Here is a 12,592-nt window from a genome sequence, read left to right on the forward strand (position 1 = left end):
GGTTGGAGCTAGATATACACAGCATGTGGCGCCTCCTCTGCAAGCTGAGATGATTACAATGCTCAGGGGTGTGTAGCAAGCAGCATGGCTGGGTATGCAAAACATTATTTTGGAGACAGATGCATCTATACTTGCATCTGCTCTTACTTCGGCAGGGGTAGATCGAAGTCGGATGAGTTGCCTGGTATGCCAAATTAGGGACTTTTTGCGGTCTGAATTTTCTTCTTACAATGTCTCTCTATGTAATAGGATTTGTAATAAGGTGGCGGATGCCTTAGCTGCTTTTGGAATGGGTGTGTTGAAGTCTGGCTCGGATATGTTGACGAGCCAAGTGCCTGGTTTTGTAAGTGAACTGATTTCTGGCGATTTGCCTACAAATGAAGTTTAATGTGAATTTGCATTTCAAAAAAAAATAATGACATCCCAATTGTACCCGGTTTCCAAATCGGTGATTAAATGCTGTGGGAACCAAAGTTTGGCCAGAATGTGGCCGCAAACTAAAACGCCAGAATGTATATAGCCTACAATATCAGTTTTCCAGCCAACATGTAGCCAACTCATGGATTGCTAAAAGATCTACCTATTATATCAAAGTTTGCTTCCTACCGGAAAATCCTGGTGCAAACTCATGAAGCGTTCCACTTCAGTTCCTTCTTTTTGTACTTTCTTCATTTCCTTTTCCCCTACTTTGCCCCCCCCCCCCCCCCCATCTCATATCCTTTTTTCTCCTTCCTCCTGAACCATCTACTCATATTGATCTATCAATATATATTCTTTCTAAAAGATGAGTGTTCTTCAAATGCTTTGAAGAAAACATTTTTGGAACAAGTTTCACATACGACTTGTTTAAAGAAGTTTTCTAGAGAACTTATGATTAAGTTTTCATGAAACCTTATTTGAAAAAACTTTCAAGAAAGAAACTTTTGAAACGTTCTCTTCAAAATTTATCCTACATTTTTTTCTTGGTAAGAGTTCTACTGAAAATGCTCGGCAAAACCTTATTTGAAGGCATGGCTCTTGACGGTGGTGCTCCTATGGGCCCTAACAACGACACTCCTACGTTGACCTAAGCCCGACGAGCTTAGTCCAATGGACTCGACTCGACATAATTTTCTTAGCTCTACTCTTGACTTGATGATGGTACTCGCATCTTAGCTCTACTCTTGACTTGATGATGGTACTCGCATCGCAGATGGTACACCGTGACACCAGTCATAACCCGTGTGGGCACGCACATGAGAATATGTGAAAGCTGAATATTATATATACAAATGCCAAGTTAAGCTTTTATACCCTTGTCAATCCGTAGTCAACATAAGTGATCAGGGGGCATGACTGTCATTTGCACCTAGCCATGCCCATGGCACATAAATAGCCTCATGTATGCAAAAGGATTGTAAACGACCCACCTTTATATTCTGAAGTTTCCTTGATTGTATTGAATAAATTGGACAATTTGGAAACATTAAGAAAAAAAAGATAGCTAGTTATATATATATATATGCCAAGGGAGGAAAGCGGCATTTTGTCGCCTTCTGATCATATTGCGTGCGCGCCAATTACAAATGTACTTCTTGTAACGCCTCCTTTCGTAGAGAAATTTTAGACCATTAGATCTTCATTGATAGTCCATCTTACCGCTCTTGTTCTTTCTTCTTCCTCGAATCTTCTTCTTCGACGCGCCAACAACTCTACCACCTAAATAGCGCATCCTCACCTCTACCCACCACTTCCAGGTCCCTCACCACTATGCTAAATTTTCATACGATTTGAAAAAGAGAAAGGTCAAGAATAAAGGTGTGGAGAAAATTGAAATGTGTAGGACCAACACTAAGTAGGATTTAGCAATTCCATCGCTTTCTACATTGGGTGCCCGGGGGGCTGGCCGAGCAGGGAAGTTGAAGACGTGGCTCGACCCGGCCGGGAATCTCCGCCCGTGACATGTGGGCCCCACCACGCCGCCACCCGGTCCCTCCGCCGTTATTTATCCCCCTCGCTGGACTCGTTCCCCAGCCCTGCCTGCGCTGCACTGTCACACTCGCACGCGCTCCGCACGCTCTCGGCAGCCGCAGACGCCCCCGCTGCGACCCGGGGGAGAGAGGCAGGCAGCCATGGCCGCCGCGGCGGGCGACGACGCCGGGATGGACGCCGTCCAGAGGCGGCTCATGTTCGAGGACGAGTGAGCGCCCTTCCTTCCCCTCCATTTCCTCCCGTTTCCCTCCCCTGCCTCCTCTCCCCTTGGGTGCCTGCCTGCGCGCTGGGTATCCACGATCTGCTTATCTCCAGACGCGCATCTGGGTTTGATGGATTGCTCTCGCCCCCGGGGTTTTGCCTTCTCGGTGGCCCGGTTGTCTGCCCCGCCGGATCTCGCGGCGATCGGGACGCGGGGGTGGGGTGATTGCCGCAGCGCGCGTGTGTGCGCGTAATCCCTGTCGCTGTCGCCCCCGCCCGCCCTCGGAGCAGAAGAGAGGCGCGGCACCACGCACCCACGCCCACGCCCACCACCTCCACCTCCGCGGGCGAGAACACGAGAGGCTCCAAATCCTAACCACCGTGGGGCGGCCTCATCCTCCCGCTCCCACCACCCGTCCGGCCGCACGCGCGCGCGGATCCAATGCGGCTAGTGCTGCGGTAGCTGCGGGAGGCGGCTGCGGCGCTGGTTCCTGGTTGATGCGGCGGACGATCTGAGGAGGAGGGGATGGCGGCGTCGGCATCGGCGCCGGGGTCGGCGGAGCGGCAGGCTCGCGGCGGCGCGGCGTCGGCGAGCGGCAACGCGGTGAGTGCCCGATTCCCTCGCGCGCGTGTCGCCGGCCGGGCTGTTCGAATTCGGTGGGCGTTTGGTATCCTGTGCCACGCTATGGTGGGTGTTTTGCCGTTTTTCTGGTGGTGGGAATTTTGGGTTCGAGCACCCGGGTCGAGACGGCAAGGATGAACAGCCACTGCGGCTTGGGTGGTCGGGGATGCTGTGAATGTTTCGTGGGATGGGTGGTGACTGCTGCCTCTGCGGCGGAATGCGCGGGGACGATGTGAGCTGAGCTGAGCTTGCAGGGGGCCGCCGCATCTACTACTGGAGTTGGATTGGGTTGGAAATTGGAGACCTGGGGGCGGTTTCCGTCAGGTTGGATGGAAGCTCAAATTCGTGCAGGAATTGACGTTTTTCCCTGTAGATATGTGGAGTCGAGTGCGCAATTCCATTATGGCGATCGCGCGCTACTTCGCTTCCCAGCAATCGATCTGACACGTGGGGAGCGTCTCCTTCCCTTTCCATATTTTTCTACCGCGGAGCGCTCCTCTGCTTTCTTTTTTTTTTCCCGACGAATCCATTACTGAGGTCGCGCGCTGGCGCGCTATGTGACAGTGGCGCACGAGCTGTAAATTGGTTCACAGTGCTCCCGACTCGCACCATTCTTTTTCCATTTTTTTTTTGTCCTTCACCCCTCCGAACACTGCCCCTCGTGCACAGCGCAAAGGAGTCCTCCCGACCACTAGGTGGACAACGCCATCCTCATTCTCTTTCATCATTCAATATAAAAAAACTATATGACAAACTTATATAAATATAAACCATATACAAAATATGTGTGATTTAAAATATTATAAAAAGTTATACAACAAAAAATATATACTAACTGATATACAATATATCTGTATAACAACATAATTTATATTCATAAGTTGTATAGCAACATAATTTATATTCATAAGTTGTGTATAAAAGCCAAAAACTTATGTGCATAAAATACGTGACAAAAAGTTATATTTATAGTTTGTATGATAAAGTTATAGATTCGTATTATAATTTTTTATGCCGTACATAACTTTTACGTATAATTTTTTCTTAACAATTTGGAATTAATATTTTTTTAGCACGACTTTCACAGTGCATACAAAATTTAATGCGTAGTTTTCAAAAATAACTTATAGAGGATAACTTTTCAGCATAAATTGTACAAAGATGTTATCTGGAAGATTTCTCATACAACTTTTGTACGCACAAATTTATCATGCAACTTCTAAGCACAAAGTCTTGGTATAATTTTTTAGTACGATTTCCATATAAAAGTTGTCAAGAAAACTTCAGACATATAGAAGGTAAAAAGAAAAACTGGAAAAGAAAACAATAACAACACTTATGGAACATAAAAGGAAAAACAAAAAAAATTGTCATGTATTTTATGGACATAATGTTTTGCTTTTTATGCACAACTTATGAATATAAATTATGTTGTTATATAGATATATTGTATCTAAGTTTGTGTGTAATTTTTGTAGTATAACTTGTTTTTTGCGAGAAATAGTATAACTTGTTCTAATAATTTTATTCATATATATTTTGCATATGATTTAATTTATATAAGTTTGTGTCATATATAGTTTTTATTATATTGAACGATGAAAGAGAATGAGGACTACGGACGGTTGTCCACGTACTGGTCTGTGGACTGTGCGTGGGATGACTCGTCTGCGCTGCTGCGCAAGGGACCAGTATGCGGAGGGGAGGAAAGCAGGCTCTAGATCGATTGCCTGATCTGTAAAAAAAAAGGGAAGAAAGGTGGGGTTCGGACTTCGGACAGTGGAAGGGCACGCTGTCGGATCGATTGCCAGGAACCGTCCTAGTGCGCGCGCGCTAATTAGAAACCCCCAGTCGAGTGTTTTGGGGGTAGTTCCATTGGAAATGGCACGATGATAGACTGATCGAGGCGTTCAGATATTTGAAGCGAACTTGCGATATTGAATCTGGATAACGGCTTTTGAACCTCTATCAGAGGTCCGCGGGGGGGGGGGGGGGGGGGGGGGGGGGCACAATTTTTTCTCTCTTGGGTTTGAGTGATGGCATGGTGTGGTAAAAATGTTGAGAAGTGGTACCGTAGAGGGTTGAATATTGAGGGTAACGTGACGAATTTGTTGAATTATTTTTAACGTGCCTGATGTAGCTTCTCGTTCTGTACTTGTTGCGTGTTGGTTTGGCCGGCTCGGCTAGGACTCTGTGGAATTCCGGGCATGCCGTGCGTGCGCACTATTGTCTCTAGGCTCACTAGGTGAGGGGGGAACATAATTTCAAAGGATAAGGAAGGATAACTAAGCTGTTTTGGCATCCCGAATTCAGGTGTCACTAAATATTTTTAAGATGATTTGGTGATGGATATCCATTTTGTTTAGTTGATTGATAAGTGGATGAGTTTCTGTGAAAAGTTTTGGAGTGCAAAATTCGATCTGCAATAGCGGTACTAGTCTACTAGAAGCAGGGTCGTGGATGGCTGAGTGCTTTTAATTTTCAGGGAGATTCCATGACTACTGAATGTTCTTCAAGAAAGTTATAGTACACATTTATAGTTCCTGTGTTGGGACTTTCTGAAATAGTTATTTGCTTGCTTGTTTGGTGAAATTCAAGTCATTCCTGAATTTATTTTCTGACCATGCTGCTTGGTTATTTCGCAGGTGCATTTTGGTGGATGAGCAGGACAATGTTGTTGGACACGAATCAAAATACAACTGTGAGTTCTATTCCACCCGGTGTATCTAATTTAATTCTGTGCCCTTTTGTTGTCCTTTGAATTGGCTGCTGGAATTGCACTTGACTGCTCATTTGTATGTATGGTGTGCTAGGCCATCTGATGGAAAAGATTGAATCTGAGAATCTGCTCCATAGGGCTTTCAGTGTGTTCCTTTTCAACTCAAAATATGAGCTGCTACTCCAGGTTTGGAAATTTTCTTTTCATTCTGCACTTGTACGTTATATTTTACAATTTTGTCGCTCAATTTTTGTTCTGCACCTGGCAAAGGTTTTCAATTTCCATTTTTGAATTTGATATGTTCGAAATGGAAACTCATGAGGTCCCATGTTGCTCTGGTAGCTTCTAACACTAGATCTCCTGCTGGAAGTTGGGCTCATGCCATCTGGATGAACAACCACTGCTTACAATGATGCTTTGAAAACTTTAAATATTGTTTCTGTGATCATATATACGGCAGTTACTGTTAAGTTGCATTAGATGATGTGACTTCCGTATATCTTTGTTACATGTTACTTAATCAGACATGCTCCCTGTGACAAAGCTATACGTTTAGGTTTGCAAAGTTACCCTGGTCTGCGTTTGATGTTTTGGCTAATAAACTATCACTATCCTATTAGTCATCAAATTGTTTCTTATTAGTATCTTCTACTCTTTTTGCAGCAAAGGTCTGCAACAAAGGTTACATTTCCTTTAGTTTGGACAAACACCTGCTGCAGCCATCCTCTGTACCGTGAGTCTGAACTTATCCAGGAGAACTACCTTGGTACGTTACAGAAAAGCTTGCAAAATGGAATTGTTTGATTTCGTTTCTCATCCTCTTTCAGTAATAACTAGTAACTTTTTGTTCTCCAGGTGTGAGAAATGCAGCACAGAGGAAGCTCCTGGATGAGCTGGGCATCCCAGCTGAAGATGCCCCAGTCGACCAATTTACCCCTGTTGGTCGGATGCTCTACAAGGCTCCATCTGATGGAAAATGGGGCGAGCATGAGCGTAAGTTGTTGTCCCAGGCTAGTCATGTTTGTTAAAGCCAGTTCATTCATTAGAATGCTCTGAACAGACTGAGCATTGTTGCTGGAAAATGTTTCACCAGAATCACTCACTGCTGACGCTGGCTCCTTTCTTCTCATCCTCAGTTGACTCTATCCTGATCATTGTCCGAGACGTGAAGCTGCAGCCGAACCCAGATGAGGTCGCCGACGTGAAGTATGTGAACCGCGAGCAGCTCAAGGAGCTGATCCAGAAGGCGGACGCTGGTGAGGATGGCGTGAAGCTCTCCCCCTGGTTCCGGTTGATCGTTGACAACTTCCTCATGCGCTGGTGGGACCATGTTGAGAAGGGAACCCTCAGCGAGGTCGTGGACATGGAGACCATCCACAAGCTGAAGGAGTGAGGGGCTGCTGCCTAGCGTGGCTCCGGTGACCTCGTCACTTGTTGCTATGCCGCATGCTTATAGCGCTTACCTATGAGAGGTTTTGCCTTGTGTGCTATTGAGAACCAGATGTCCAGATCGTTTGTTTAACCGGTGCTTATACATCATCCAAATAAACAGCAATAAGTTGGACGTGTTCGTCCCCCACTATATGGTGGTCAGATCATCGGTAGTCTCTTTTATTTTCAGTAGGCTAGGCCACTGCTTGTTGTAGCAGACTAGCAGGTGGTCTGTAAGCTGTGTAGATCGCTCCCGCCGCCAGTCTGTGGATTGCAACCAGTACGGTTGTTTTCTTGGCCTCTGGTAGTCTGTGAAGATTGCAACCAGTATGGATATAGATGAGCTTCTGATAGAGGATGCCAGTGCAGCACTGAACTCTTGACAAGGGCACTCCTCCACTCGACGAGTTCGGACTTGAGTAGCAGGACAAGATACCATCTTATTTACTACAGGTTACAACACCAAATTGGACACAATAATCAAATTGATGAAGACATTAGATATTGAATCACAATCTCACTTTCATAACAATTAACAACTTTACTCAACACGTGTGCTCTGAAGCTTGGCTTCTGAACTTCTCTTTGTTCCCGCAGAAGGTCGTGCAGAAGTTGCCCTCCTCTTGCGATTGGCAGCACCGGTTGCGCTCTCGTTGGTGGTACGTACAACACCTGGGCCAACCCCGTTCCGACCGTGGCCGGGCTCCTCGGCGTCGGCGGCAGCGGCGACTAAAATTCTAAACCACTTCGCGATGGCGGACAGAGGGGGTGAGCCGCATCACTGGGCGCTGGTACACACGACCTTCTGTGTACGGCGGCAGCTGCAGCACTCGGCAACTGTGGACCAGTGGACGGCGAGTCGGCGACGAGCGAGCTGCGACACCAGTGTTGTGGGCGGTGGCGGCGAGATGACACCCAGCATCAACGTTATTTTTTTTCTCTTTTGTGTGTAATAAATAGACTTATGGGCCGGATGACCAACATGGGCTGAACGTATGGTCCAAGTTCCTTGTTTCTCAAAGATGATGAATCTGATTATCTGAGGTAGATTTAGCAACTTCAGAGGAACCGGATGCACCCAAATATATGGGCTTGAGCATTTGAAACAAACTGTTGGGCATTTTTCCCCATGCATGCCAAATTGGCCTGGCGCGGACCATGAATTGGGCTCTACCTCATCTATGTCCAGGCTCAACCCACGTGATATTTGTAATTTGTGTGAAATATAAACCACATCCCAAACCAAAGTGCGCGATCGCAGGAGCAGCCCATCAAATCGAAATAGCGCAAGGTCCAGGTCGTAAAATTCCCGAGTCTTTCTATCCAACGCAAGACACAAACCCTTTCCCCTTCCCCCTTCCTCGAGTCCTTTGGAGCACGACGCTAGCGCGCTACACACCGATCAGGCGCGCCGAAGCAGCCGCTCATCTTCCGGCGCCGGCGGAGCTCGACGGCCACCGCGCCGGGAGCGGCCATGTCGAAGAAGAAGACCGTCACGACGATGACGCTCAAGGATTTCCATGGCGGCTCTATCCCGTCCGAGCTCCCGCTCCCCTCCGCCCCAGGAGTGTAAGTTTCGCACCGAACCCTAGTCCTCTCCATCCGCCCTCCGCTGCTCCTCCGGCCCCTCGTTCGGGGACGTGAACTAACCAGGTTCAATCTCTTTCGTCGCAGCACCCCTCGCCCGGCGGACCGCCCCGTGACATCCGCGTCTCCCGTCGCGGCTGCAGTGGCACGGCCCCGCGTCCCGGTCCCTTCCCCTACTGCCGCGGCTGCGGCCGCCGCCGCGATGCCGTCCTTCCTTACCACCCCGTCGCGCATCGGCCGCCACTTCGACGAGGACGAGCGCACACCCTTCGAGCCCGCCGCGCCGCGCCGCCCGGCGCCGTCGCCCACGTCGTTCGCGCCCGCCCCCGTTGTGGTGCCCGCCAGATCCGGGCCCGGGAACGTCTGGGGCCCGAGGAGGGAGGCCGCTCCGGCCGCGTCCCCGGTGGGTCCCGCCCCCGCTTCACCCGGCGGCCAGATCTGGTCGGCGACACGCATCGCCCAGGCGAGCGCGGTGGAGAAGGTGATCTCCGGGAGGTGGCACCCGTCGAAGCCCTCGTCTCCGCTGGCGCCAGTGTCGGCTCCGGGGGTGGAGACTCCCGTGGCCCCGCCGCTGATGGAGAGGCCAAGGTCTGTTGGCGTGAGAGAATTGGACGTTGGGGTCGAGAGGGGCGCCGCACCAGTGAGACCCGCGTCGCATGAAGGAAGGGTTGGGGAGGGGAGAGTCGCGGAGGAGCCGGAGAGACCCAAGTTGAAGCTGCTTCCTCGTTCCAAGCCAATCGAGGCTTCTGAACCATCTCCTACCTATTCTGAAGAAAAGCAGGTTGTTCCTTGTTTTCATTGATCCGGTTGCAAATTTATTTGTTATGTCTTTCATCCAGTAGCAACAGTACTGAAGAAGTGTTAGCCTGGTAGAAAACCAAATTACTTTTTTTTCCAAATCTCCAAATGCTACAATAGATGTACCCATGCAAACTGTTTTGTATGTTTAATGGTTTTTTTGTTTTGATAACTGGATAGTTGGTCTGCAAACTTTCACAATGGCATTTCTTGAATCTAATAGTTTTTCACTGGTAATGTGGATCATGATTGTCTAGGTACACCAAGTCCAGGTTGCGAATGTCATGAAGGTTGAGGCTGTTCATGATGTGCATCAGAATGCGATGGCAGCTAAAACAGGGGTGTTAGGAGCAGATGCTGAGACTGAGGGTAGGGTAGTAGAGCGACCACGGCTGAATCTGAAACCTCGTTCGAATCTGACAGGACAGTCCGATGAAATTGCTGTAAAGGAAAGGTATGTGATCTTTAGGTTTCAAATTTCCTTTCTGTTTCTTTAATAGTTGTGATCATTTTTGTTTGTTGCAATCTGTTGCCTGTCGCATGTATGGTAAATACAAGTCCATGCACCTATTTTGGTCGTGTGTACGATAAATACAAACATGTCCAAGCACCTATTTTGGCTTCCATTCAGTTCCAACTTGCATAACTTGTTTCTGTTATTAAGCTTAAGCAAGGAATCTGTGGTTAATGTGAAAAAAGTGTCAAACTACTCTGTGCTGTCTTAGTGTTGTGCCTGTATGCTTTTAAGCATAGCTTGCTGCATTGCTCTAGATTATATCAGGTTTCAAGATTACACCAACTATGTCCTCTAGATTTAATGTTTCTGCATGTTTTTTTGCCTTTTGGTTAATACATAGCTAATGCTTAAATGAATACCATAAGATAGGTTTTGTTGTCTACATAAGCAAGTTTATACGATTATATGGTACTGTTTAACTTCAGTTTCGTCAAATATTTAGTGTGTTGATGTTGCGTCACCCCAGTCTCCATGGCATGTGAAAATTTTTTAGTGATGTATATGGAGCAATCTTTTTAATGCTTCACTCAAGGAAGAAAATATAATTCTGTAAATGAGACCTGCTAGAGTAGTGGATAAGGAGAATAGGTGGTTGGAATGAGTGCTTGTAGCAGAATGACGATTAGATTCTTTTATTTCGGTACAAGCACCACATTCTCCTTCTTTACGTATGCGAGAACTTGGAATCTTTGTTTTAACAATTTATTACTTTTGCTTATTTTTTAAGCAACTTGATATCCTATAAGCTACCCAGCAATTTAAGATGCAAATACTGTACAGAATTTTTTATTGTGAAATAATTTTGCTGTATTGACTTATTTCTATTACATTTTAAATGCTGTAGGCAATCCCTCTTTGGTGGTGCTCGCCCCCGGGAGCAAGTATGTTATCTTCTTATTACCCTCTCTTCATTTGCCTTTGAGTGATATGATATTTATGTTCTTTTTTGTTTCTGCATGAATCAAAATCTGATATTGTTCTTTTATAAACTCAGGTTCTCAAAGAACGTGGAGTAGATGTTTTGGCCACTGATCTTGAGAAGACTTCACCTGTTGGCAGGTTCTTATATGTAGCTTTGATGCTTTAAGTAAACACCAATAGATATATTTTAGCTAAGTTGTGATGATATAATTTTGCACACAAGTTTTGTGTCGTTTGAGGTCTTTGTTTTTCCAACTCTCTCACAATTTGACAGTTAAGAGTTCTGATTTATTGCTTGGAACTTGATCAGAGGGGGTGTTTGTATTTAGATTTGTTAGTTTATTATATTATTACATGAACAGAACCAGAAACAATTAATTGGCCTGTATTGGGATAACACAGGGCAATTCATCTCTAATAGGTAATTGCTTGGACTTTTGATAATTTGGTGACTAATGGAGTAGTTGAGTGGTTCAAAGAGTCTCTTGGGGTTGGCATTATTGAAATACAGAGTTTAACTTTAGAAAAAAAGATAATATTGTATTCATGTCACAGAAACTCACTACATTGCATTTCATGAATCATGGAATGTGACTAATGTAAAAACTGTAATGCTTGCTGTGAACTTTGTCAGATTGTCTTGTTTTATGGCAAATTTGAAAAAATGCATTGGATGTGTTTTTCCCTTGCAGAGATTAATTGAGGAAATCATAAAGTGGACTTGTGCTATATTTACTGACAGTCTCTCTGTCATTTGTAGGTCTAAAAGTGAGTTTGCAAAGGTTGAGCAGAAGGTTGAAGCTATGTCCATTAACCCCTCTGTTGAAAGGGCTGAGGGTTTTCCAGCTGGTCATAGAGGCCCAAGAAATGGCGATAGGAAAGATTACAGGCGGGATTCAGACAAGACTGATGCGTATAGGCCTTCTCGTCGGGAGGACAACAGGAAGGTTGCTAGAGACGTAGAGAAGCCACTGGAGCAACCACGCCCGGAGCCTGAAACCTGGCGTAAGCCGGTGGAGCCACCGAAGCCTGAAGTTACAACACCTCGTTTCGGGAAGGCAGCAACTGCATTGGAGCTGGCCCAAGCCTTCTCAACGTCCATGTCTGATACCGTGCCACAGAGCCGATTGACCAGTGTTCCTAGTCCAAGGGTTCCTCCGAGCCCAGGGGCTAGGGATCAGTCTGGGTTTTCAAGACTCACTGACAACAGAGCGTTACATTCTGGCCCTTCCCAGCGGAAGATAAATGGCTACTGATCCCTTGGCACACATATTACATGTGCTCAAGAAGCATCATGGCCCTCAATGAAGCACCCTGCTGTACCTCCATGTTCAACTGCTCCTGTGTGGAGAAGCTCTGTTCTTGTTCTGTCAGTGGCATGCGAGGGGCCAATCTCAATTAGCAAACAAAAGGCTCCGCTCATAAGTTTCTGGTCGATGGTTTATAACTCAGGGTCCTCTCTTAATAGCGAGAGTGAATTCGTGAAACTATTTCTGCTTCTGTTCTTCAGCCATGCTCCTGTGATTAATTGCTGGGGAATAATTGCTATGCTGCTTGGCTAGTTGGGTGTGCGGACAATGTATTTCTGGTGTGCTTGGTTTTACGATGTTACCAGATTGGTGGTGGTACGCAGCATTTGTATTGAAATGTGCTGTTCTGACGGCACAAAATTGTGGTTTCACTGTGTTGGTTTTGGGCACATGAAACTGTAGTTTGATAATGTTATGATCAAAGGATAAATAGTTCTCAATCTTTATTGTCTGCTTTGTTTAAGCCTCCGTTTAGTTTCCAGATGAAACTATCAGGATTTCTTTAACATTTGTAT

The 12,592-nt window shown here is 46.3% G+C and overlaps 2 protein-coding genes across 2 annotated transcripts; both read left to right on the forward strand.

Annotated features, from left to right (window-relative positions):
* Positions 1–2,001: 2,001 nt before the first annotated feature.
* On the forward strand, positions 2,002–7,111 carry LOC120661600 (isopentenyl-diphosphate Delta-isomerase I). Its single transcript, XM_039940491.1, has 6 exons — positions 2,002–2,179; positions 5,440–5,495; positions 5,608–5,699; positions 6,177–6,279; positions 6,369–6,506; positions 6,650–7,111. The coding sequence occupies exons 1-6, from the start codon at positions 2,112–2,114 to the stop codon at positions 6,904–6,906; spliced, it is 714 nt and encodes a 237-aa protein (XP_039796425.1). The 5' UTR covers positions 2,002–2,111; the 3' UTR covers positions 6,907–7,111.
* A 1,190-nt stretch (positions 7,112–8,301) lies between these two features.
* On the forward strand, positions 8,302–12,528 carry LOC120661599 (translation initiation factor IF-2-like). The gene is made up of 6 exons (XM_039940490.1): positions 8,302–8,513; positions 8,619–9,312; positions 9,587–9,783; positions 10,691–10,727; positions 10,841–10,905; positions 11,528–12,528. Exons 1-6 carry the CDS (start codon positions 8,419–8,421, stop codon positions 12,021–12,023), a joined length of 1,584 nt encoding a protein of 527 aa, XP_039796424.1. The 5' UTR covers positions 8,302–8,418; the 3' UTR covers positions 12,024–12,528.
* The last annotated feature ends 64 nt before the right edge of the window (positions 12,529–12,592 follow it).

This window comes from Panicum virgatum, chromosome 2N, assembly GCF_016808335.1.
Source record: "Panicum virgatum strain AP13 chromosome 2N, P.virgatum_v5, whole genome shotgun sequence".
NCBI classification, from domain to species: domain Eukaryota; kingdom Viridiplantae; phylum Streptophyta; class Magnoliopsida; order Poales; family Poaceae; genus Panicum; species Panicum virgatum.

Bases quoted from the DNA above. Each gene is read 5' to 3' on its own strand.
- LOC120661600 (XM_039940491.1), top strand. From the start codon at position 2,112: ATGGCCGCCGCGGCGGGCGACGACGCCGGGATGGACGCCGTCCAGAGG. The intron at 5,700-6,176 runs GTTTGGAAATTT...CTCTTTTTGCAG, and splicing joins AATATGAGCTGCTACTCCAG to CAAAGGTCTGCAACAAAGGT. The intron at 6,507-6,649 runs GTAAGTTGTTGT...TCTCATCCTCAG, and splicing joins AAAATGGGGCGAGCATGAGC to TTGACTCTATCCTGATCATT.
- LOC120661599 (XM_039940490.1), top strand. From the start codon at position 8,419: ATGTCGAAGAAGAAGACCGTCACGACGATGACGCTCAAGGATTTCCAT. The intron at 10,728-10,840 runs GTATGTTATCTT...TTATAAACTCAG, and splicing joins GTGCTCGCCCCCGGGAGCAA to GTTCTCAAAGAACGTGGAGT. The intron at 10,906-11,527 runs GTTCTTATATGT...TGTCATTTGTAG, and splicing joins AAGACTTCACCTGTTGGCAG to GTCTAAAAGTGAGTTTGCAA.